Source organism: Silurus aristotelis (genome assembly GCF_946808225.1).
Source record: "Silurus aristotelis genome assembly, chromosome: 5".
Classification (NCBI taxonomy): domain Eukaryota; kingdom Metazoa; phylum Chordata; class Actinopteri; order Siluriformes; family Siluridae; genus Silurus; species Silurus aristotelis.
Window position 1 is genome coordinate 23,187,741 of NC_139578.1, and position 25,827 is coordinate 23,213,567.

General features: G+C 37.8%; 2 protein-coding genes across 5 annotated transcripts in view; both read left to right on the plus strand.

Annotated features, from left to right (window-relative positions):
- Positions 1-927: 927 nt before the first annotated feature.
- pygmb (phosphorylase, glycogen, muscle b) lies at positions 928-21,042 on the plus strand. Its single transcript, XM_083541441.1, has 20 exons — positions 928-1,733; positions 3,951-4,052; positions 4,230-4,308; positions 4,418-4,521; positions 4,636-4,767; positions 7,986-8,097; positions 8,287-8,369; positions 8,525-8,668; positions 10,163-10,255; positions 11,921-12,067; positions 14,343-14,506; positions 14,736-14,850; positions 15,551-15,652; positions 16,201-16,348; positions 17,659-17,717; positions 17,865-18,006; positions 18,117-18,324; positions 18,902-19,036; positions 19,296-19,362; positions 19,721-21,042. The coding sequence occupies exons 1-20, from the start codon at positions 1,491-1,493 to the stop codon at positions 19,868-19,870; spliced, it is 2,529 nt and encodes an 842-aa protein (XP_083397567.1). The 5' UTR covers positions 928-1,490; the 3' UTR covers positions 19,871-21,042.
- Positions 21,043-22,233: 1,191 nt separating this feature from the next.
- Positions 22,234-25,827, plus strand: part of clcn5b (chloride channel, voltage-sensitive 5b) — a 20,578-nt gene continuing 16,984 nt past the window's right edge. The window contains exons 1-2 of one of the 4 annotated variants that reach the window (XM_083541445.1): positions 22,234-22,719; positions 23,750-23,884. In XM_083541445.1, the coding sequence (XP_083397571.1) occupies positions 23,755-23,884 (130 nt within the window). In that variant the 5' untranslated portion in view covers positions 22,234-22,719; positions 23,750-23,754. Of the gene's footprint in view, positions 22,720-23,746; positions 23,885-25,827 lie in introns of all 4 variants that reach the window. The other 3 variants (XM_083541444.1, XM_083541446.1, XM_083541447.1) reach the window with 3 other exon arrangements.

Genomic DNA, 25,827 nt, shown 5'->3' on the forward strand with positions numbered 1-25,827 from the left:
TTTAAAGATGATTAAACAGTATGTGATTTCATTTCTGTTATATGACAATTTATGGTTATTTTTGATGATGTCAAATCTTTTTAAAGCTTTCTGCCAGGGTTGGTCCACTGATTCCAGTCTTCAGGATAATCACAAGGAAAAAAACAACCTCAGTTTACTATAAACCATCTCTAAATTGTAAATGATCAGATCACGTTTCATTGGCCAGATTTTACTTGCATGTATTATTGTTGTTGGTTCATAGGTATTCCTGTATATTATAAATACGACAAAATGTAGTGGACATAATTTACAAAATAACATGGTGTGTGTTTATACATCACAACAAACCAGTAGGTGCAGTAGACAACAGACATTATTAATCATTTTTGGGCCAATTTTTATTATTTTTTTGGAGGGGGGGGGGGTCTGGGAGGCTGAGAGACTACCTGTAGAAGCAAATGGCCTACAGTTTATTATTATTACCCCTGTCAGGTATATTACTTTTATACAAATGATGTGATTTAATATTCATTTAATTACATATTTCATAACAATGTAGATCACTATAATGCAGAATCAGTGTGAGCTTCATTTATCTATTTCTAGAAAAAATAAAGACTAAAACAAGTACAGTAATTAGTCTTTATATATATATATATATATATATATATATATATATATATATATATATATATATATATATATATATATATATCAACACCATGCAGACCGCGAAAGTCAATAAAATAAAAAATAAATAAAAAAACGAAAAGGTATTTTATTCTGGTGGTTATTGCACTCTTCCCTACAGGGTGGTTCTATATGGCGGACATCATCCACTTCCTGTGAGCGAAATAAATACCAGCACAAGGTCACGTATTAAAGGGGAAAGTCTCCCAATCTGGCAACCCCCCCTGCAGCGCAATAACCTAACGGACCCGCACTGCATAGAGCGATGTCAATTCTGGATCTTTTCCAGTGACTCGGATCACTATTTTGACTCAATGGGAGCAGACAGATGATTTTTATCTCCCCAAATGACCAATTTCCTTTCTTAAGCGGAAAAGAAATCGTTTAGGCTATTTTCAGGTTTTTACCCTGTGCTTGTTTTTGTTGTGTTGTTATTTCTCAGAAATCTTACTGTGTCTGTTCTAAACGAAAGACTAGCTTTTATATGCATTCGGTTGCATAAAATCCATGTATAAAAATAATAAAAATAAAACAATTGTCAATTTTGCAAGGGTGCTTCTGAATGTGTAAAAATTTTGCCAATCATTTGTTTGCTTTATAAAAAAAAAACAAAAAAAAAAACATTACACATTACATTACATTACATACAATGTGGGGGGGGGAGTCGGTTCTCTTAAAAGAGTCGGTTCAGGGAGCCGAATGCTTCTGCAGCAGCAGCCGAGAGAGAGAGAGAGAGAGAGCGAGAGAGAGAATAAAAGCGTCGTGTCCTTGCAGCTCGGTGTCTTCTCTGTAATCTAGTCTCTCATCGCTTTGTCAACATGCCTAAGCCTCTGAGCGACCAGGACAGGAGGAAGCAGATCTCGGTGCGCGGCTTGGCCGGGGTGGAAAACGTCGCCGACCTGAAGACCAACTTCAACCGGCACCTGCATTTTACTCTGGTCAAGGACCGCAATGTGGCCACCAAAAGGGATTACTACCTGGCGCTGGCCAATACCGTGCGGGATCACCTGGTAGGCAGGTGGATCAGGACGCAGCAGCACTACTACGAGACCGACCCGAAAGTAAGCGCACGGATCCTCCGCCTTCGGTCCCGAACCGCGCACTCGCATACTGCGTAGTACGCGCCATGGTAGCCATGGCAACGCGCATATTACTCCCACTGGTCCCTACTCCTTAGTATGCAAGTGTGCAGGTCGGCACGTAGCCATTTTGCGCAGTGTCTGTTTGAGGACATATTTATATATATATATATATATATATATATATATATATATATATATATATATATTTTTTTTTTTTTTTCGTGTGTGTGTGTGTGTGTGTGTGTGTGTGTGTGTGCTCCCGTGCATTTAGAGCTTAGTGGCGACCAAATAAGCGTACACAGCTTTGACCTTGTCGTGACATTTAGTTAGGATCTTCATAGATCCCATACAGAAAAAAAACATTAATGAATAAAAAAGAGCCCGAAGTCTCATTTTTATTACTGGGGTATATTATAGGCTTCTATTTTTAATATATAAACCTAATATATATGAATTATAACACGATTCAACACCATCAGGATGTTAGTAGAAGCATATTTCAAGGATAGCAAGACTTTTGATTGTGTGTGTGTGTGTGTGTGTGTGTGTTGTATTTAATGTCGGAAAAAAATGCATTTATTTAATACCCTTCCGACTACATTTTCATTAAATATCAGCTGTCCCTGTGTTGCCAGATTGAAATCCCGTGTTCAGCAGAGCAAAAACTTTAACTCAAATGTAAAATTTTATTTACCCTGAATTAAAAAAGAATATATATATATATATATATATATATATATATATATATATATATATATATATATATATATTTTTTTTTTTACATTATTTATAAAGGAATTCTTCTGGAAAAGGTAGATTGGTTATGGAGTATAAATGGGATGGAGATGCTTGGGGGAAAAAACCTAATCTGGCAACCGGTTACATAAGAACATTATGAGGATTGATGCTTGTGCAGTAATGGACTGAAAGGAAGGCCTGAGAGAGAATCAAAGAAATGCATCTCTCACAATAGAACCTAAGCTGGATGGCTGTGGTGTGGCTCGCATCCTAAAACGTCTGACTATTTTTTGCATATTGAAGAAATGGTGTCCACTTTGGTAAAAAATACCATCTGAAGTCTCTGCCATGTAATGGTGTTCACTATGGTGTGTGTATAAGCGTGGGACTGTTCACGATGCATGTCTGGCCTCTTCACAAAGACAGTAAGACCTTTTACAGAGGCTCACCAATGGAGTTATTTATACACAAGCACAAATGCCAGGTCTCTCTTTCACACACACACACACACACACACACACACACACACACACACACACACACACACACACACACACACACACACACACACACACACAGTTGTTCTCACTACTTCATTCCTGACAGTAACAGCGCATGAGTGTAATCTGAGGTGATACAGAGGAAAAGAACCCCTGCTGACAGATTGCAGTGAAGGACTGTGAAGCGCACAGGCCCGACTGACCTACACTGTGCACTCATCACACACACCTCTGTGCGGCAGCAGAGCAGTTAACCCTCGCAGGCCTGATCTTACTGGCAACCTAAGCGTTTCGAAAGCTGTCTGAAGTGAACACAAACCTTTTTCCAATTGCTTGTTGAATTCTTTTGTAAAAAATAAGAGTGAAAATGGTGGCTTATTTAGGATACTGTTAGCCAAAGTGAAAACAGACCAAGATGTTTATGACACTCAGATGTTTACTCTTTTACCATTAGGGAGAGGTGGGAGCTCAGTGGTTAAGGCATTGGACTTTGGATTGGAAAGTCACAAGTTCAAATCCCACCCCCATCAAGCTGGGCCCTTGAGCAAGGCCCTTAACCTCAGTTGTAAGAAGCTCTGGATAAGGGCGTCTGCCAAATGCCATAAATGTAAATGTAAATGTAAATGCAAAAAAATGGGAAATTGTTAAAAAAAAAAACCTCCATAGCAGATCATCTGTCCCAATATCACTCAGTTCTCTACATCTGTCTCTTTAAAATTAACCACCTGCATGTCTTTCATCACCACATCCAAAAACCTGCTTCTTGGCCTTCCTCTTTGTTTCTTCTGCCTGGTGGCTCCATCCTTAGCATTCTTCTACCCATACACCCCACATCCCTACCCTGTACATAACCGAGCCATCTCAATCGTGCCTCTTTCATCTTTAAAACGGCCTCTCTTGTATATAATACTAAATATATTCATACTAAATATACACTGTCCGTCTGTCTCGTCTTCAGCGTGTCTACTACCTCTCTCTGGAGTTCTACATGGGCCGCACCCTGCAGAACACCATGGTAAATTTGGCCCTGGAGGGTGCCTGCGACGAGGCCATGTACCAGGTGAGATCTGCAACATAAACTAATAGTTTTTCGCTACTGGAGAGCACTGTGATGCAGGCTTAACCGGATGATGTGTAAAGGGTGTGCCCTTTCGAAAAATAAGAAATAATGGAATTCAGGATGGAAGGTATCTTTGATGTAACTGATTATGCTTCTTTAAATATATCTTCCCTGCAGTTGGGGCTGGATATGGAGGAGCTGCAGGACATCGAGGAGGATGCAGGTCTGGGTAATGGAGGCCTGGGTCGTTTGGCAGGTTGGATTTCAATATTATTCAATAATATTATCAGGAGCAGTATTATTCAGTTTGTCATGAAACTGCACGAAAAAAAATTTGTCTTCTCTTTTCTGTATATCCTCAATAGCTTGCTTCCTTGACTCTATGGCATCTCTGGGCTTGGCAGCGTATGGTTATGGAATCCGTTACGAGTTTGGCATTTTCAACCAGAAAATTGCCAGTGGTTGGCAGGTCAGTGACTGTGTGAGAGAGACAGGAAGAGCGGGAATAAACAGTAATATACTGTCAAAGGTTATTAGACCTCTGATTTAGCAGTTTCACATTCCTTTATTTGATGTCTGACAGGTTGAAGAGGCAGATGATTGGCTGCGTTATGGTAACCCATGGGAGAAAGCCCGCCCCGAGTACATGCGCCCTGTGCACTTTTACGGCCGAGTGGAGCATCACCCTGATGGAGTCAAATGGGTGGACACACAGGTAGCAACATAATCAATACTTGTCCTGTTCTGATCATTAAATATTCCTGTTTTGCTTAAAACGTGTCTCATGCTAATAATGCTAATAACCAGCCAGCTTGTTAGAAACATTTAAAAGAGCAGTGTGCCATTTTGTAGAGCTCCTGGCTACTATTAAGTTCCCTACTACTAAGTTCATAACCTCAGTAAAACCATTCACAATCTTTCCCCCTTCCACATAATTAACTCCACACTCTTAAATAGATATATAACTATTTAAATATGAAAACTCTGTTATGAAAACAAGCATTTCATGTTGAAACTACATTTAAACTCATAGACTTTAAGACGCATATTTAAATAAGTATTAGTATTATTAGGTGAATAAACACTCATGTTTAGTAATGATGCTTTAGTGACTAAATGAATGTCATAAACTCTTCCCTGTATAATTATAACTGTATATAATTGTGAATTCACAGCATATCCTAGATTTGCATATCTGTATGCCATTTGTTTAATCAGTGTATAATTTTTCTACCATTGTACATACAATGTACATATATTGTAAATGTATCTCATACTTCTCCACATGTGTCTTACACACATGTTGAACATAGGATATTAAACTATAAATCATTTAAATCAAAATAAAAAAACAAGCCAAAAAAAATTAAATAAATAAATATACATTTCGATGCTGAGTACCTGTGCTATAAAATGAATATAAAGTTCTATCTATTTGAACTAACAAAACCAGCACACGTAGGTTCACCTTTAGCACAGCTAACTTTAAGATTAAGATGCTAATAAGGCAATTCGGGGCTATCAATTTTTTGCTGCTCTGCAATATTATGTAGACCAGGTAGGCAAGGGCTCAGTCTTTAAGATGTTGGACTTCTGCTCAGAAGGTTGTGAATCCCAGCAGCATCAAGCTGTGAAATGTCATAAATGCAAATGTAGCAGCACTGTATCTAATTTGTGGAATATATACAGTATATACGGTGCCACCTGACAGACGTTTGTATGTTTGGACTGCCTATACAAACTGGTGTTATGCAAAATAAACTATTTTATAACTAATTACATTCAAAGCTTGTTCTCATGCACAAATGTTGCATTAAATACAAATATTTATATATATTTACATTGTAATTATATGCAATAATACAATAAAAGACAGTTTATAGCATGTTTATAAGGCATTTCTAGCAGAATGCACTGTAAGCTTATAACAACAATAAAGACAAAGTGTAATGCATGTTCATATATAATTAATACATTAATAAAAAAAATAATAAAATAAAATAAATAAAATGATAAAAAAAAAAAAATTATATATATATATATATATATATATATATATATATATATATATATATATATATATATATATACAGTACAGACCAAAAGTTTGGACACACCTTCTCATTCAAAGAGTTTTCTTTATTTTCATGACTATGAAAATTGTAGATTCACACTGAAGGCATCAAAACTATGAATTAACACATGTGGAATTATATATGGAATTATATACATAACAAAAAAGTGTGAAACAACTGAAAAATGTCATATTGTAGGTTCTTCAAAGTAGCCCCCTTTTGCTTTGATTACTGCTTTGCACACTCTTGGCATTCTCTTGATGAGCTTCAAGAGGTAGTCACCTGAAATGGTCTTCCAACAGTCTTGAAGGAGTTCCCCGAGAGATGCTTGGCACTTGTTGGCCCTTTTGCCTTCACTCTGCGGTCCAGCTCACCCCTAAACCATCTCGATTGGGTTCAGGTCCGGTGACTGTGGAGGCCAGGTCATCTGGCGCAGCACCCCATCACTCTCCTTCTTGGTCAAATAGCCCTTAAACAGCCTGGAGGTGTTTTTGGGGTCATTGTCCTGTTGAAAAATAAATTATGGTCCAACTAAACGCAAACCGGATGGAATAGCATGCCGCTGCAAGATGCTGTGGTAGCCATCCTGGTTCAGTATGCCTTCAATTTTGAATAAATCCCCAACAGTGTCACCAGCAAAGCACCCCCACACCATCACACCTCCTACTCCATGCGTCACGGTGGGAACCAGGCATGTAGAGTCAATCCGTTCACCTTTTCTGCGTCGCACAAAGACACGGTGGTTGGAACCAAAGATCTTAAATTTGGACTCATCAGACCAAAGCACAGATTTCCACTGGTCTAATGTCCATTCCTTGTGTTCTTTAGCCCAAACAAGTTTTTTCTGCTTGTTGCCTTTCTTTAGCAGTGGTTTCCTAGCAGATATTCTACCATGAAGGCCTGATTCACACAGTCTCCTCTTAACAGTTGTTGTAGAGATGTGTCTGCTGCTAGAACTCGTGTGCCATTGACCTGGTCTCTAATCTGAGCTGCTGTTAACCTGCGAATTCTGAGGCTGGTGATTCGGATGAACTTATCCTCCGCAGCAGAGGTGACTCTTGGGCTTTCTTTCCTGGAGCGGTCCGCATGTGAGCCAGTTTCTTTATAGCGCTTGATGGTTTTTGTGACTGCACTTGGGGACACTTTCAAAGTTTTCCCAATTTTTCGGACTGACTGACCTTCATTTCTTAAAGTAATGATGGCCACTCGTTTTTCTGTGCTTAGCTGCTTTTTTCTTGCCATAATACAAATTCTAACAGTCTATTCAGTAGGACTATCAGCTGTGTATCCACCTGACTTCTGCACAACACAACTGATGGTCCCAACCCCATTTATAAGGCAAGAAATAACACTTATTAAACCTGACAGGGCACACCTGTGAAGTAAAAACCATTTCAGGTGACTCCCTCTTGAAGCTCATCAAGAGAATGCCAAGAGTGTGCAAAGCAGTAATCAAAGCAAAAGGTGGCTACTTTGAAGAACCTACAATATGACATATTTTCAGTTGTTTCACACTTTTTTGTTATGTATATAATTCCACATGTGTTAATTCACAGTTTTGATGCCTTCAGTGTGAATCTACAATTTTCCTAGTCATGAAAATAAAGAAAACTCTTTGAATGAGAAGGTGTGTCCAAACTTTTGGTCTGTACTGTATATATGTACTACAACATTATTTGAATATATGGATAGTTTATTATACCTGTGACGTTTATGGAAAGCTACTAGAATTTTTATTCAACCTCTTTTCACAAATTTTTAAGTGTTTTGAAGTTCCATAATTATCATCTTGGATTAATCGACTGGTGTTTGTTCTGCAAGAATCTGCTTTTCAACAATAGACGGTTTGTTTGAACAGGTGGTTCTGGCCCTGCCATATGACACTCCAGTCCCTGGATACAGAAACAACATTGTTAACACCATGAGACTCTGGTCAGCAAAAGCTCCCTGTGAATTTAACCTCAAGGACTGTGAGTCCTTCATCATAAATCACTAAATATATTGTCCATTTATTGTTGATGTCTTTTAAATATCAACACTTCATTTAGATGCTTTTATTCATAAGTATATTTTAAATCATGATATACACATACTAGTTTGGATAATAGAATCTGAAGGTTATATATTTTTAACACAATAATACACTCCGTGTTTAACAGTTAATGTTGGCGGCTACATCCAGGCTGTTCTAGACAGGAATCTGGCGGAGAATATTTCCCGTGTGCTCTACCCTAATGACAATGTAAGTTCAATGTTTTAATTTAGCAATTCAATTCATTAAAAGAATAAGAAACGGGAATATAAAGTAATATATATTCACTGAAGTTCATGCGAATGTTAGTAAATGATGGCTTTGCTTTTGTTTCCTTTGTGTGTGTGTGTGTGTGTTTTTGGCAGTTCTTTGAGGGGAAGGAGCTCCGTCTCAAACAGGAGTACTTTGTGGTAGCTGCTACTCTCCAGGACATCATCCGCCGTTTCAAGGCGTCTAAGTTCGGCTCGACAGAGTTGGTGCGCACAGATCTGACCAAGTTACCTGAAAAGGTGAGGATTCACCAAATGCTCTGGATGTCAACACGATATGTAAGATAGCAGCAGTTTAAAAAAAAAAAAAACGGACACAAAAATACGATGTCACGTAATACAGAAGATGGCGAATACAAGTGCAGAAATGAGAAAACAAGTAACAAAGCATCAACCAATCAATAAAGCAAGAAACATAACTATAAACACTGAATATAAAACAGGCAAACTACATGCAAGGCTGTGGAACAAGACACATACACAGGACAAAGAGATAAGCTTGATAATGAGACATTCAAAAAGCAGAAGTAGGAGTGTGAATTAGTGATAACACAGAACAGGTTTGGGTGATCAGTAATGTGTGAAGGACATGTGACATGGAGGGGGCTGATGTGGTCATAGTCCAAAATCCTGACAAATAGCAAAGAGACTGTAATGATGTTTAGTTGATATTAAATCCACACAGAGGGATTAAGCATACCTGGCTTACTACCTGGCTCAAGGACTGACTACTGTCTTTTTCTCATAATTACACATGCTAGTTATTGGTTGGAAGTGGTAACTCAATGGTCATGGTGTTGTACCAGCTGGATTAACCTCTTAATTAATACTCAAAACAACTTTCTACATCTGCTGTTTCTCCCATCATTGAACATTTAAAGGCTCTGGCATAGAGAAGTTGGATAATCTACAAACGATAGTGTTAAATCTATAATGATCTCAGATGTTGAGCTAATTTATGAGTTGTTCAGGAGCACCTGGTTACACTAAAACTGATTGTGTAAGATTTTAGAAAGGTCTTTACTCATAATCACACAATCATGATATTTCTCACTCTCCAGTGTTTGTGTTGTTTTAATGATTTATAATCACACTCGTGGTGTCACACAAATGAGGACAAGTTCTACCTTGAGTCTGGTTCCTCCTAAAGGTTTCTTCCTCATACCATCTGAGAGTTTTTCCTCGATTCAGTCGTCCCAGGCTTGCTCATGGGGGATAAATACACGTCATTTAAATATAAATTGAATTGAATTGTTTTTCTGACTGGAAAGTTGTGAGTTCCAGTCCCAACACCACCAAGCTGACGTTGTTGCTTTTATCCCTCAGTTGTATAAATGTGGTAATTGTATTTTGCCCTGGATAAAAGTGTTTTTCACATTTAAGGATGTAAGCGTTTTTTTCGAAAATGACAATAAATACTATTAGATTTCTATTTCCATTGGTTTTTTCCCCTTGAAGTCATTGAAGCGTAATCAGAAATGCTCATACAGGGTTTTAAAAATCTTCAATATATACTAATAAGAAAACAAGCAAGATATCAACACCTAATGACTAATCATGTGTGAATGTGTTATGATTGATAAGGGCATGAGGAAAAAGAAAGAACAGAACATTTTACTAACACATAGAGTGTAAGGCGTCCTCGTAATTCAGTTAAGTGTAATAAAGCAGTATATTTCTATGGGATTTCCTTTGTTGAGATTGTATTCTGTCATTCTTTGTTTTGCTGTTTAGGTGGCCATCCAGCTGAATGACACACACCCAGCTCTCGCCATCCCTGAGCTGATGAGGATCCTGCTGGATGAGGAGAAAGTGTCCTGGGATATAGTATGCTGATGTCTATTACACTGTTTTCTTAATAGATTAAAATACAAATAAAATTGGTTTTCCAGGGAACTTTTTCAAGCTTACAGCTCTGGAAAAAATAAGAGACCACTACCAAATAATCAGTTTCTCTGGGTTTACTATTCATAGGTAAATAGGTATATTCCAAATAAACATATTGGCATTTAGAGCATTTATTTGCAGAAAATGACAGCTGCAGTTTTTAGACCTCAAATAATGCAAAGAGATCAAGTTGATATTTATATTTAAACAATACAACAGTAATGTTTTAACTTTGCAAGAGTTAAAAAAATCAATATTGATGTTCAAGCACAGCTTCCATGCGTCTTGACATGCTCTCCACCAATCTTTTATGGAAGGGTTCACGCAACCGGCTTTGTTTGATGGCTTGTGACCATTCATCTTCCTCATGCTCACATTCCATAGGTTTTCAATGGGGTTAAGGTTGGGAGATTGGGCAGGTCATGACAGGGCCTTGATGTGGTGGTTCTCCATCCACACCTTGATTGATCTGACTGTGTGGCATGGTGCATTTTCCTGCTGCAAAATCCAATTTGCAGAGTTGGGTAACATTGTGAGAGCAAAAGGAAGCAAGTTTTCTTCTGTGAACCACAAATGTGTCAAATGTGCCTGATTCCAGCCTTGCTGAAGGACCCCCAGGTCATCATCGATCTTAAACCAAATTTTACAGTGGGTTCAAGCCACTTTGGCTTGTAGGTCTCTTCAGGTCTCCGTCTAACCATTAAACAATGAGATGTTGAGCAAAGTTGTACTTAACAGAGAAGATGACCCTACTACAATCCTCTACTAAGGTCCAATCCATATGGTCTTTTGCAAACCTCAGCTTGGCTCCTTCTTGCTTCTCATTGATGAAGGGCTTCTTTTCTAGCTTTTTAAGACTTCAGCCCTGCCCCTAGGAGCCTGTTTCAAACCGTCCTTGCTCTGCACCTCACCCCAGCTGCCATTTGCCATTCTTTTTGAAAGTCACTTGTTGTTGAGTGACATTCGAATGAGTTGGCGTTAATCCCGGTCAATGGCGAGTCGTTTTTTTGCCCTCTGCTGATTTGTAGCTTTGTTGTCTCAAATGTCTGTGGCTTGACCTTGTTTTTATGAAAACGCTCTTGTTGAAATTTAAGAGATGGAAGCAACCTGATGCTCTCTGTATTCTTTTGCCAGTAAAACCAGATTTGAATCTTTCTTTTCTTTACTCAAAACATTTCTTTTCAACTCTTTTGGTATGTCAGTAGTCATTATTTGATTCCAGTAACTTTTGAGGTACCACTAGCACTGTTTTTGCTATCCAGCTGCTTCTACTGCCGGAGGATAGTCATGACCACAGCAGTGGGTTTATACTTTTCTGTGTTAAATAAGATTTGGTTTAGGTGATCACCCACGATAGTACTCTAGCAGAATGAGGTGTGTGTGTGTGTTGGAATGTCTGCCATACATATCAAGATGCTGCCACATCATTAAACATAGCTATAAATGGATAAAAAGTATGACATACTGTTCATTAATAAACGAAGCAAACAAATGCTAGCCTAAATGCAATACTTCATTGTTAATTCTATTTATAACAGCAAACCCCTGTCATGTTTTATACCCAACTTAATACAATACTGCATATTTTATGCCCTTTTCTTGCAGGCATGGGACATCACTGTGCGTACCTGTGCCTACACTAACCACACAGTCCTTCCAGAAGCTCTGGAGCGTTGGCCTGTCGACCTGTTCCAGAACCTCCTGCCTCGCCACCTGGATATTATCTACGAGATCAACCAGCGCCACCTGGAGGTCAGTTGAGAAATCCTGTTTATTATATTAAATTCTATACTACTGTATATAAGTATTATCAGAATCATAGGTACATTTGGGGCCTGTTTACACCTGGTATTTCTATGGTTTTGTGGTTTTATATTTGTATGCCACATTTATACAAATGTGCTGTATGCTGTTTAGATTATGCAGATAAACAGAAACCCTAGCTTTGCTGATGTGAACAAACCCTGTCACAAACAGATAGAAATCCATGGTATTAGTCAGTATACAATGTGTGTATACAGCAGTTCACATGCTCAATATCAGTTGATAACATTTAAATAGAGACCCAGAAACAGTGCAAAATCTTTTTAATATGTATGTAAACTCTTGAATGTATGGAAAGTTGATGTTCTAAAACTTTTTGCTTAAATTTGAGTAGCACAAGTTTTTAGTACAGTTTCAGATTTTGGACCCAACTGTACATGTCTTCAATATACACAAAATACCCCGTAATATTAAAGTAAAAGGACAATCACTATAGTTACATTCTTCACAAAATTATTTGTAACCCCCAAAGAAGCGTTTGACTGCCATCAGAAGTCACATGATTAGTCAAATGGTTTCACCTGTATGCAAATAAGTGAAGGGGACACCTGTTCCTGGAAAACCACAGGAGATTAGAGAGCATACCTTAACAAGCAGCTTCACGAAGACCAAGAAACTATAAAATGTAACTCTGGGTCACGGTTCTGCAAATGTATTAATGAGGAGTCTTATATTTATATTGTTTACGCACAATATTTTTTTCTGCATCAAATCATTTTTATGGGCGTATTTATTTTTTTAAAACTCAGATGGACAATGAATGGTATGACGATGTATTGGCAGTCTTGTTGCTTGTCTAGTGTGTGGTTTGCAGAGATGGCTGTATTTACACATCAGTAACATCAATTTTGTGTGTCATTCCACATCACATGGTGCGTTTTGCATTTTCATGTGCATCTGAAAACCCCCATAGCTGGATGTCCCGATATTTAAATCATATGGAGCAACTAGGTGGAATAGGGGTCTTTTTTTCCTCTAGTAAAATATTATTCAGTTTGATTTTTTTCCATTTTTACGGTAAATCATGGAAATATTGGCATAAAATACACTATATAGACAAAAGTATTGGGAGATCTGAATTTTTAAGCCATATGTGTGTTTTCCCCAAACTGTTACCACTAAGTTTTAATCACAGTTTTATAGGATATCTTTGGATGCAGTAGCATTTAATTTTCCCCTCATAAAGCTGTGGTTCGACTGGAATTAGAGCTCTGACTGCCCCTAGGGCTCCTCACCCTGCATCTGTGCCTGACTTTACTAATGTCCTTGTGGCTGAATGAGCACAAATCTCCATAACTACTCTTAGATCTAGTGTATCATCTCCCCTGAAGAATGGAGATAATTGCCACAGAAAATGGGGACTAAATGTGGAATGGGATGTTCAGGAAACACATATGAGTCTTATGGAATCTTATGGACTTTTGTCCATATTGTGTATGTAAAGTATGCACTGAATGAAAGCAGTCAGTAGGTATAGTCTATAAATTGCACATCATTTTCAGGGTAGAGTTTTTGTATCGAAAAATTGTTTAAGGTTGATCTTCTTTCGCCGTCTCCCATTAAGGGTCGCCACAGCGGATCATCCGTCTCCATACCCCCCAGTTCTCTTTTAAACCAACTACCTGCATGTCTTCCCTCACCACATCCATAAACCTCCTCCTTGGCCTTCCTCTTTTCCTCCTTCCTGGCAGCTCCATCCTCAGCATTCTCCTACCAATATACCCCATGTCCCTCCTCTGCACATGTCCAAACCATCTCAATCTCACCTCCCTCACCTTGTCTCCAAAACGTCCTACATGTGCTGTCCCTCTAATAAACTTTTCTAAGTTTCTAAGTTAAAGGTTGATAAATATAAAAAAATGCTGAGAAGCAATGGGCCTAACCACAAAAATATAAACGTGGTCACGGGTGACTTAAAGGATAATATATATTTTATGTTTTTTCCAAAAAAAAATCTAATTATTTTGGCACTGTTAAAGCAGTAACTATGCTATATGCTTGTGTAATGTTTTCCAGGTCCTTCTAGTCTGTGAGCTTGAAAGATGTCAAACATTTTTGTTCCTTATTCAGAATGTGAATGTGTGTTTAGGATTAACTTCTATCTGATGCTGAAAGTCGTCCTTTAAATTATTCTTGTAATCCCACTGATTTGAGCAGTAAATTAGTATATCTATCGCTTTAACTTGTCTCTCTCTTATTGTAGAGAATCTCCACTATATTCCCTGGCGATAGCGACCGTCTGAGGCGCATGTCTCTGATTGAAGAAGGAGGCCTGAAGAAGATCAACATGGCTCATATGTGCATCGTTGGCGCTCATGCTGTGAACGGCGTGGCTCGAATCCACTCGGAAATCATCAAAAACACAGTGTAAGTGTTAAACACTACATGCAGGATTGGATTTAGCAGCTGTACATGGGTTAAGAAGATTTTAAAATTGGTAATGACTTACTAAGGAGCTTGCAGAAATCCTGAAATACTTAAATATGAAGCTGAAATAAATAAAGACCTTAATTTGCCTCTACAGTATGCTGGATTATTTGTTATAAAGTATATCTAGTTAAGTATCCAGTCCTAAAAAACAGCGTTTTGTATCCAGGTTCAAAGACTTTTATGAACTGGACCCACAGAAGTTCCAAAACAAGACCAACGGCATTACTCCTCGCCGCTGGTTGGTCATGTGCAACCCTGGGCTGGCGGAAGTCATTGCTGAGGTGAGAGGTGCCAAAAATAAACACATGAATGATCTACATAATGAGTGTGTGACAGATGATACTGCAGAGGATTACAAGAAGAAAACTCTGCCCCACTTTCAGCACAGTGCTTTTATAAGAGGATAAGGTGGTCTGGGAAAATCCATCGGCTAAATTCTAAATTGAGTTTCTGCCCATTTCTGTCCATAAAAAAAGAAGAAACAAAAAAGAAACATTCATGCAGATGACATGGAATTAGATTTTTTACCTTCACTTGAACTAGGAGACCCAAATTTGTTTCAGCATGACAATGCCCCTGTTCACAAAGCCAGATTCATGACGATATAGTTTACATCTGTTGGAGAGGAAGATCTTCCTGCTACAGTGCTCTAACCTCAACAATATTTAACACTTTTGGGTTGAAACCTTACCTACCTCAGTACCTGACTTTATTAATGCCTTTATGGCTGAATGAGCACAAATCTCCACAAGCCCACTCTGAAATCTAGTGGAACATCTTCCCATAGGAGTTGAGGATAATATAACAGCAGATGGAGATTACAAATTGAATGGGATGTTCAAATTCTATGGTTAAAGCAGAACATTTCACCATGTAAAGAGTTTTCCCATTTTTTGTATAGTGTTTCACAAGATTATTAGATCAGTATCTACAATATCTTGTAACTGGAATCAGGAGATAAATGCTTGTACAACACTTTAGCGCATCGGTGAGGACTATATTCGTGATCTGGATCAGCTGAAGAAACTCCTGGAGTTTGTGGATGATGACTCCTTCATCCGAGACGTTGCCAAGATCAAACAGGTGAGGAGACGACTCATGCTCACCCTCTGTATAGTCTGTACTGAGACACAGAAGATGTGGAAAACATCGCCTATCAGCAAATTTTGAATAGTATTTTTTGTGTACGTGCTGAATCCTTCAAATTTTTATGACACTTTTTTTCTTTAAATCAGGTTCCTGTATCAGACTAGTCTGATACAAGAACAAAATGTAATTATCGCATACAAGTTACAGCACAGATTATTTTTTGCATATTTAAACTTGTTAGAAAGATGGCTCGGACTTCCATGATATGGCATTCTTGAGGCAGATAGGGTAACGTGCCTTGTTTAAGAGCCCAGCAGTGGTGGTATGACCTAGCACAGACCCTCTGTTGAGCCACCATTGGCCTATATAAATGTATAGGTATAGTAAAATTGGGAATTTATACTTCTAGTAGAAAACCCACAGCATTCTTATTAAAATATAGCTTATATATATTAGCAAAATATAGTCATTAAGTTGCTTTTCTGAGGAACTTTTACCTCACATAGCACTGTTTTAATTATTGGCCTTCTTAATATTTGCAGGAGAACAAAATGAAATTTTCCGCATATCTTGAAGACTATTATAAGGTGAAAATCAACCCGAACTCTATGTTTGATATTCAAGTGAAGAGGATCCACGAGTACAAGAGGCAGCTGATGAACTGCCTGCACATCATCAATTACTACAACCGTAATTACACCATTTCATACAACACATTGTAAAATGAATATGTGTAGACTTACCTCACTGTGACATGACAATATTCCGGAAGAAAATTTGTAAATAATGTTTGCCATATATAAAAATATTTAGCTATTTAATTTCTCTAATATTTACTCTAACAAGTATAAGGATTCATTATTTAAATGACCAATGTATGTAAACTAATACGTATATATGTATGTAACCTCATATTTGTAACCTTACCTTCTCTCCTGTAACCAATACTTTAACACCTCATGTGTCTTGAGTGTCAATTTAAAGGGCATTTATGAAAAAAATGCAGATGTCAATTCATCCACAAGGAGAATATTAGTCATATGTTATATAAGTACAAAGTAGATCTGCCCCTCTATGCCATTTGACAACAAATCTAGCAAATGGAAGACAGTTATGAAATATAAAAATGTATAAAAAAAAACCTCTCATCAGTCTCAACATCTTCACAAGTTATATAAAGTGAATGTTGATTATTGATCAGCTTCCAACCAAATTATAGAAAAAATGTGTCTTATCTGTTCAACAAAAAGCGAAATCTTTCTCTCACTCTCGCTTATCTGCTCTGTCTGTATTTAGAGTTCTTTCCTGCCTAATACAGTAATCCCCCCGCTTTACCGCGAATCTCGTGCCCCCGGTTTATCGCGGAATTGCTTTTGCCACATAACTAATTTGTTTCGCTGATTTTCCCCGTCTCTCACGGATAGCACTATAGACCAAAAAACTGGAGTTTCATGTTGAAAAAAATTAAATGTATTAATAAAAATAGAATTATTAATTATAAAATAAGGTAAAATGTTAACACTGTACAGTACATGTACACACTATAAATGTGATACAGTGAACTGAATTTCTACGAATTTACACAAAATTCATCTCGCAATATTCTTGCAAATGTTTTTTGTGTGTGTTTAAAGTGTGTGGGAGGATGATTTACGGTTTAAACTATAAAAATATGAAATTTTTGGGGTGGCGTCGGTTTATGGCGGTTTTTCATTTATCGTGGGCGGTTTTGGAATGTGGGGGGATAAACGGGGGATTACTGTATTTAATTTTGTATGTGACGTCTTCCACCAGACTGGCAGGAACATTATATTAAATTTATAATATTTTTTCTTCCCATTCGTAAAAAAAAAAAAAAAAAAAAAAAAACATTAAACAAGCCTAATAGTGGGTATATTCATTGAGATTAATTAGTTTTGCCTGCATTTCACACCACTAAACATTTTAATCAACTAAACCTTGTTTCAGAGCTTAAATAACACCAATGTGTCACCACGCAGGCATCAGGAAGGAACCCAACAAGGCCTGGACACCCAGGACAATTATGATTGGAGGAAAGGTAGGAGTATTTTGCTTGTTTTTTTTTTTTGTTGTTGTTGTGTATGTGGCTCAATTAGATTAACATTTTTTTTCTCTCAATAGCAGACTGAATTAAATAGTCAGAGGTTCCATGTTAATAAATAATGTATTCTGCATTTTACACCAGGCTGCTCCTGGCTACCACATGGCCAAGATGATCATTAAGCTCATCACATCTATTGGTGAGGTGGTGAATAATGACCCTGTGGTGGGAGACCGCCTTAAAGTCATCTTCTTGGAGAACTACAGGGTTACGTTGGCTGAGAAAGGTGTGGGTTTTACTATAACTTCAGAATGTTTACGTTTCGAATGTCCCACAGTTAATTTACCACTCCTTTCTTCTTGCCTTGTCTTTTGCTTCTGTACTTCCTCTGTCTAGCCATCCCAGCAGCTGACCTGTCTGAGCAAATCTCCACTGCTGGAACAGAAGCTTCTGGAACAGGAAATATGAAGTTCATGTTGAACGGCGCTCTAACCATTGGCACTATGGATGGAGCCAATGTGGAGATGGCAGAGGAGGCTGGAGAGGAAAACCTTTTCATCTTTGGCATGAGAGTAGACGATGTCGAAGCCATGGATAAAAAAGGGTAAAATGTGGTTTATAAGTCTGGGAAGTTAATGTCAACCCCTTCATGAGTAAGACATACTCAAACAAGTCACAGTGCATAGGAGGAAAGGATGATTGTGTGTATACAGGCGTTTCTGCTTTACTAAAGTCTGACAACTTGTCAGTGAAGAAAACATGGTCTCTGTAATAGGAACTCTCAGTGAAGGGGATGGGGCCTCTGTACATGTTTCTCTCAGTAAAGGAGTCATAACCTATGTACTTGTCAATTTTACTGAACTAAAAGTTCTCTCTATACTCCTCAGTCTTAGTGAAGAAGGTATGGCCTTTGTTTTAAATCAGTTTATTAAACAGTGTGCACAAGCAGTGATACTGTACATTTCCTAACTGTGATCAATTATTCAAACTGTAAATTCTGTGCATTAGCCTGAACATCACATTGTCGTGAAAAGATCTTCCCATTCTGGTTTTATCCCATTTTGCAAAAAATGTTCTCATAGAAACGTGACTCATAGATAAAAGATATTTATAAATACAGCAGAATTTGCCCTGAATGCAATATTCATTGCATAATTTTCTAATACAATTGTGTTTCCCAGGTACAATGCTGCTGAGTATTACAACCGCATCCCAGAGCTCAAGCAAGCCATTGATCAAATTTCTGGAGGATTCTTCAGCCCCAGTCAGCCAGACCTCTTTAAAGACATCGTCAACATGCTCATGAATAATGACAGGTAAGAAATTCCTCCTCCTCGGCCAGAAACAAGACACCGTTGTTACACGAGAAGAGGCTTAGAATAATCATGTTGTATGCTTATGACTGGGAGTGACTAACACGATACTGTATTTTAGACGCAAGCCCTGGCATGTTCATTCATTTACGATCATCATTATCAATTTTCAAACTTCTTCTCCCTGTTCTTGTCACATGAAAATGATTTGTTGAATGGCCATAACAGGGTTGTCTGTGTTCCCTGCGCTTCCATTTTGCAGGTTTAAAGTATTCGCTGACTATGAGGAATACATTAAATGCCAGGAGCGAGTTAACGCTCTGTACAAGGTACGTGCACAGCATTAATAAAAAAAACTAAAAAAAAAACGAATCAACCACTGCTCTAAATACAAGCAGATAGAAATGGAATACACTTTTAGAAATAATACCACATGGAGGAACCTTGTCTCCAGTGTATCAAATGCACCTTGAAATTTAGAACAGTGATTGGTTCCATGTATGTACTTAACAACCTAAAATATAATATTTGTCTGTGCAAAAAATATATATCCAGAAGCGAGGGAGATTATCTTACAGACTTGTGGTATGCGGTCTGTTGTCTTTCTGTCAGTGTCTAGGCTTGTCTGGGTTTATATATAAATATCAGTATACATTTAAAGCTGATCTAATTGTACACTCTGAACAGAACACTAAGGAATGGACCAAGATGGTGATCCACAACATTGCCTGCTGTGGCAAGTTCTCCAGTGACAGGACCATTTCTCAGTACGCTCGTGAGATTTGGGGTGTGGAGCCGAGTTTGGAGAAGATCCCCGCTCCAGATGACCCTCGCTAGGCAGCTACTCGGCATTCAGAATCTCTTTTCACTGGAGTTGTTCTCACATTTAGTTGATTTCTGCATTGTGGTTGTGGAGATGTGTCTACGTGATTCTAGCATTGTTTGATTGTATAACAAATGTCTTCCTGTCCTTTGAAATCTGGTCCCCTGGCCTCAGAAGATAACTTCCTGCTTACTGTGCGGTGTTTAACGACACAAGAAAGGACCATTTTATTCATGTTAGCTAATAAACTACAATCCGTCCGGGAACAGAACGCTAAACATTCAATAGTTAGAAAGTATCATTGTGGTCCGTCTAGTTTGTCTCCTTCACGTTAACCAAAGAACAACCCAGTGAAGGAGAATTCACGTGGACCCACTGTGACGTACTGTATAGAGCAGGTCAAACTGAAGGTCTGTCTTTCTGCGTTTCACATTCAGCCACATGGATAACTGTTACTTGCTTGGACTCATTCTGATATCCCTGCATGATTTGGTGTGTCGTGTCTGAAGTGTTTTAACATGTTTTTTTCATATTAATAGACGCTGTTCATTATTCACAACACATCGACTTGCATTCTCTCATTAAAGCTCGGTTGTTGTTCATAATATACATGTAAATCTCACAAAAAAGGCATAGTAGTGTGGCACCTCTGCATATCATCACATTATCCTGTCTTTTGCCCCTGGACTTTTATCTGCTTCACAGCACGCTAAGAAAGCTGCCTTAGTTTGCGTGTCTGTGTGTGTGTGTGTGTGTGTCTGTGTGTGTGTGTGTGTGTGTGTGTGTGTGTGAGAGAGACCATGTATGCTAGTGTGTATGAGAGCCTATAGATGATGCAATTTCCTCCTATCTGTACTAGTCCTCAGCCTTAGAGACTAGTGAGTAAGCCACTTTAATTAAAGTTAGATTTTTGATATATGCTTAATATAATATATATATATATATATATACAGTATATCAGATTTAGGAGTGTCTGTAAACAAGGTGTTCTCACTGGAGTGTGGAAAATACTAAACCGATGACTATATTGTTAATAATAGTCAATAAAGAGATATATGTACATGATTGTAAGCTAATGGTACTGTGCCTCTGTAATGTACTCTGAATGTTTTACCTCTGTACAGCACGGGGCCAACATCTGTCATAAAAAACGGAAAATGATCATGAAATAAAGTAAACCACACAACACATGCCTCCTGCCTCTCAGTCAGTGCTCATGGGTACTTCATCATGATTTCAAACCTGGGATTTTTTGTTGTTGGGGGGTGTGAAAAAGTGTTTCCTGTTTGTCACACTTTAATGTTTCAGATCATCAAACTAATTAAAATATTAGTGAAAGATAACACAAGTGAACACATGTTTTTAAATTAAGGTTTTTATTATTGAGGGAAAACAAAATCTAAAACTACATGGCCCTGTGTGAAAAAGTGTTTGCCCCCTAAGCCTAATAACGGGTCGGACCACCCTTAGCAGCAACAATCGCAATCAAGCGTTTGCAATAACTTGCACTGAGTCTGTTACAGCACTGTGGAGGAATTTTGCTCCACTCATCTATACAGAATTCTTGTAATTCAGCCACATTGGAATTTGTTTTCCCTCGATAATAAAAACCTTCATTTAAGAACTGCATGTTGTGTTCACTTGTGTTATCTTTTACTAATATTTAATTTAGTTTGATGATCTAAAACATTAAAGTGTGAAAAAATTGCAAAAAAAACCAAAGGAAATCAGGACAACACTTTTTCACACCACTGTAAATGGTGTGTAAATGTAAGTTTACACACCTTGAAGTGTGTGATTTCTCTTTAAACCCACTGAGGAATCAAATGCAGAAATCACCAGCTTTGTGTTAAAAGTTAAATTATAGGTTGTGTTGTTTTTTAGTAAACATGGTGATGTTGGTTTGAGCATTCACATGTCAATAGACTTCAACAAAGAAGGTCTGGGAAACTTTTCTGCAGCAGAGATGTATGCAAATAATGTAAAAAAAAAAAAAAAAACTAGCATTGGTATATATAATTATAAAAAATATATTAATAATGCTACTTTAACAGATTTAGGGAACAAATACAAAAGTAAAGATAAAGAAAATTGTGACTTTTTTATTGATTATTGATTTATGCGTTTATTTGATCATTAATTTCAGGCCAAATAACTACATTTTAATATTATACAGAATTATAGTTTACATCCTAGTTAATTTAGATTAACTGGATTAAAAGAATCCATCAAAAAAAAAAAAAAACGCAAAACAAGTCAGCTCTTTAACACAGGACGCGTTTCAAATCTCACTCTAGGGTGCTCACTTGTGCAGTTATCTTACACTATTTTACCGTGTAGTCTACACTTCTTGTAGACAGCTAGTATGCGGATTGGGACGGAACACTAACTGAAATCCAAATGGCTTCCCTACGTGCAACCACATCGGGCATCTGTACTCTACTATGAAGTGCACTCTGTTTTGGACAGAAGATGATTTTTGGACGCGGCCAGACTGCTGAAGCTGTCAGGAAGGAAGTTTTAGTGCGGTGCTACTTAGTCCTAGTTAGTGTGTGTCTATGTGTGTGTGTGTGTGTGTGTGTGTTGTGTGTTACCTGCAGTGGGGCTGGATAACACGTGGGGCAGCGGTACTGCTGCTTCCGCTTGCCTGCTGAAGTGAAGGAAGCAGCAGAGATGAAAATGAGACACTTCCATATGTTTTCAGTGCGCTAGTGGAGGAACTGTCAACAGGGAAGAGGATTAGTGGCTCATCAGCGCGCGCACTCACACACACCACAGATCCGTGTCACAGGACTATTTTTTATATTTTTTTTTTACATTTATATGTCTGTCTCAGTGATTGTGTGACTTCTCCAGAAAGAAGGTACGTACAAAAAAACCCTCTTTCTAATAGAAACTCCAGCTTCTTCTTGTACAACGTTTATTCTCTGAAGTCATGATGGTTCCTCTGTTTCACTGCCCAACGTAACTTCATCCTCATGCCCTTTAAACGTGTAATAATCTGCCTCCAGGTAGAAGCGTCTACTATAATGAACCTCTGTTCAACTCTTCCAAGAAGTAACATCCACTCTGAACTGCATGTCTGTAAATCAACGCATGGCTTTTTTTTTTTTGACTTTCTTTTTTTTGTCATCAGCAGATTAGATTGTTCAGGTTCCTAAATTACGCACAGAGTCGTTTAACTGCCTGCTGCATGGAGTTCAGGTGTTATTTGACCCATGTTTCATCTCTACTGATCGTGATGCAGCAGCGCTTTAGTCATTTACTTTCACACCAAGCATCAAGCTTTAAGCACCTCCAGTCCACAGTTTGCTGGATTTTCGAGTTAATGCTCTGATATGACTTGTGTTTTATTTATTTATTTATTTATTTATTTATTATGGACTTGACTGTTTTTACAGAGGACCACACATCTGTTAATTCCACGCAGGAATAAAGAGAATATCCAAGCACTTTTATGTATCTTGGGGTGAAGTTTTTTTTTTATGCAACAGAATAATTTTTGTGTGTGTGTGTGTGTGTGAGTGTGTGTGAGTCAGTTCAGAGTGTGTACGAGGCTGGAAAAAAAAGTATATTCAGGACTGCTTGTAATGGTGGAACTAAAAGTGCATGACTTTATCACATGTTTTAGTGCATTGCTATATAATATAAACTCCTACCTCATGTTTTTTGTTCAAGTCTATATACGTTTTGTAGAAATGTATATAACATATAACATGGGCATTTGCTTGATTCCTTGGTTTATATAATGTAGGTTGAGCACATTCCATTTCCGGTGGTCATTTAGATCTCGGACTCACCAAATTCTCCAACGCTCTGTACTTTGGAACACACTGTTTTAGGTTACACAGTGTTTATGTGGTTAATTATGTTTGTTTTTGGTGTGTAAGAAGAAAAGATGGAGACCAGTGGCTTTTACAATGACAACTACAGCAGTGGAAGCAGTGATGATGACCTGGTCGACCTCAGCGCCAACGCTCAGGATCTCCTTGAAGATCTGCCTTATGACGAGCAGGACCACAGCCAAGGTATGCGGCAGCAACTCTGATGATAGTAATGTGGTGGTGTTTTTGGCTATATTCTGAATATATAAACGTAGAAAAATGTTATCTGAATCTTCAGTGACTTGGGTATCATCAGGATCGGTACGTGATCGCTGAATGGAAATGGAATTGTCCGAGTTGGTCTTTTTCGGGTCTTCTGCTTTTTATTCTACACATACACCCAGAAAGTTGCTTTTTTTGGACAATGGAGATTGGAAAATGAAAAGATTGAATGTAAAATAAAACCGAATGAAATAAATAAATGCCGTTTGCTCACTTTAGAGTGCCAATAGTAAGCCAATTCAGATTATTTCCGCAATCCTTGTGTTTAAAAAGTGGTCATTTGTAATTCTCATACATGATGAATGTAAATTCCAGTTTAACGTTGTATAGATGTTGTTTAGATGTTACTGTTATTGTAGTGTATGGATTTTCTGACTTGGTATTCTTTCTCAAGTAGTTGCTGATTCAGCATTTGCACGGGTTTCCATCTTTAAGAACTTACATTATGTACATTTTGGAATTGGAAGAAATAAAAACAACAACGTAAAAATAGATCAGGCTAGTTAATAAGCACATGTTAGTGGTGCACTTGATATATAAACCCCTTTGTACATTTACACCAATGATAACATACATAGAGCTAAATACATAGCTATGTATTATCATTCTTATAATAAATGCGCATATACTCCATGGTTATCTAATCGCATCTTTAAATCTATAAGATATCACTCATATCCAGTGTAGACGGTACGTTCTCTCTCCACAGTGCTGCTTCTTAGATACTGGTGACGTTTCGATGATGTCGAAACCCATTTCATTCGAGGATACGGAAGTATCATTTCTTCTGCCTGCATGAAGCCAGGCACAGTTTTTCTTCCTCATTTCTCTTCTTTCTGTTTCTGACACTCACTTCCTACTTCCCTTTAGGTCACTGCAGTGTTTCAGATGAGAACCTGTATTTGGATATTTTGCCCAGAAGCACTTAAAGACATTAAGGCAAAGTGTCTTGGCTGAGCTCAGATCACTGTGACCTCGTTCTTGCTCAATCAGGAGAAATGATCTCAGCTATTGTTTTTTTTCTTTTATGTCTAGATAAAGAAGGAGAAAATAAGCAATGGGACGGATGAAGGTTTTTTTTCCATTTGAGGTTGTGATTTTTTACTGAAGGTGACGAGGTGGTATAGTGAGATTAGATCACCGTGTTTTGTTCTAAGATCAGAAGACTTTAAAAGCAGCATAATATAAGAAGAATAAGAATAATCTTCTGTCATACCATTGATATAATTGTTGGGGAGCTTGAACACTTTTTTTTTAAATCAGTACTAGATGTTTTTACAGTCTTTTAAAGCTGAATGTGTTATAGGTCACTGGGAAATTTGGCAATAATAACCATGCCAGGGTCAAAAATCACATTTTCTTCACCTTTCTGGTGTTTGATGTGAACGTTTGCTGAAGCTCTTGACCAGTATCTGAATGATATTTATGCACTGAGCCATTAGCCACATCATTGGCTTGTTTTTACTTGAAGTAGGTAGAGATTGAACATGATGCAGTCAAATCGCATTATTATTTAGTGAAACAAGATTCAAGCATACGAAAGAAATGTTTTTTTCTGAATTAGAGTTTTGCCAAAACGTCCATATTCTGTGGCTTCCACTCTCAGGATCAGAGCCCACAGATTTTCTTAACAAATGACACATTACAAAATGAAGACCTTTTAATTAGCATAAAGGGTGTAGGATTGGCTAAGTGGAAGAATAGCCTTGAACATTGTGGCTGCATTACTACTCGATAGCGGTTTAGAAATCTGAAGTCAAAACACTGAGGATATGATTGTCTGTTGATGTTTTCCGTTTTCCCAGTGTGATTATCGCAATTATGCGAATCAAGGAAAGAACAAAAGTCTCTAACACAATCTCACA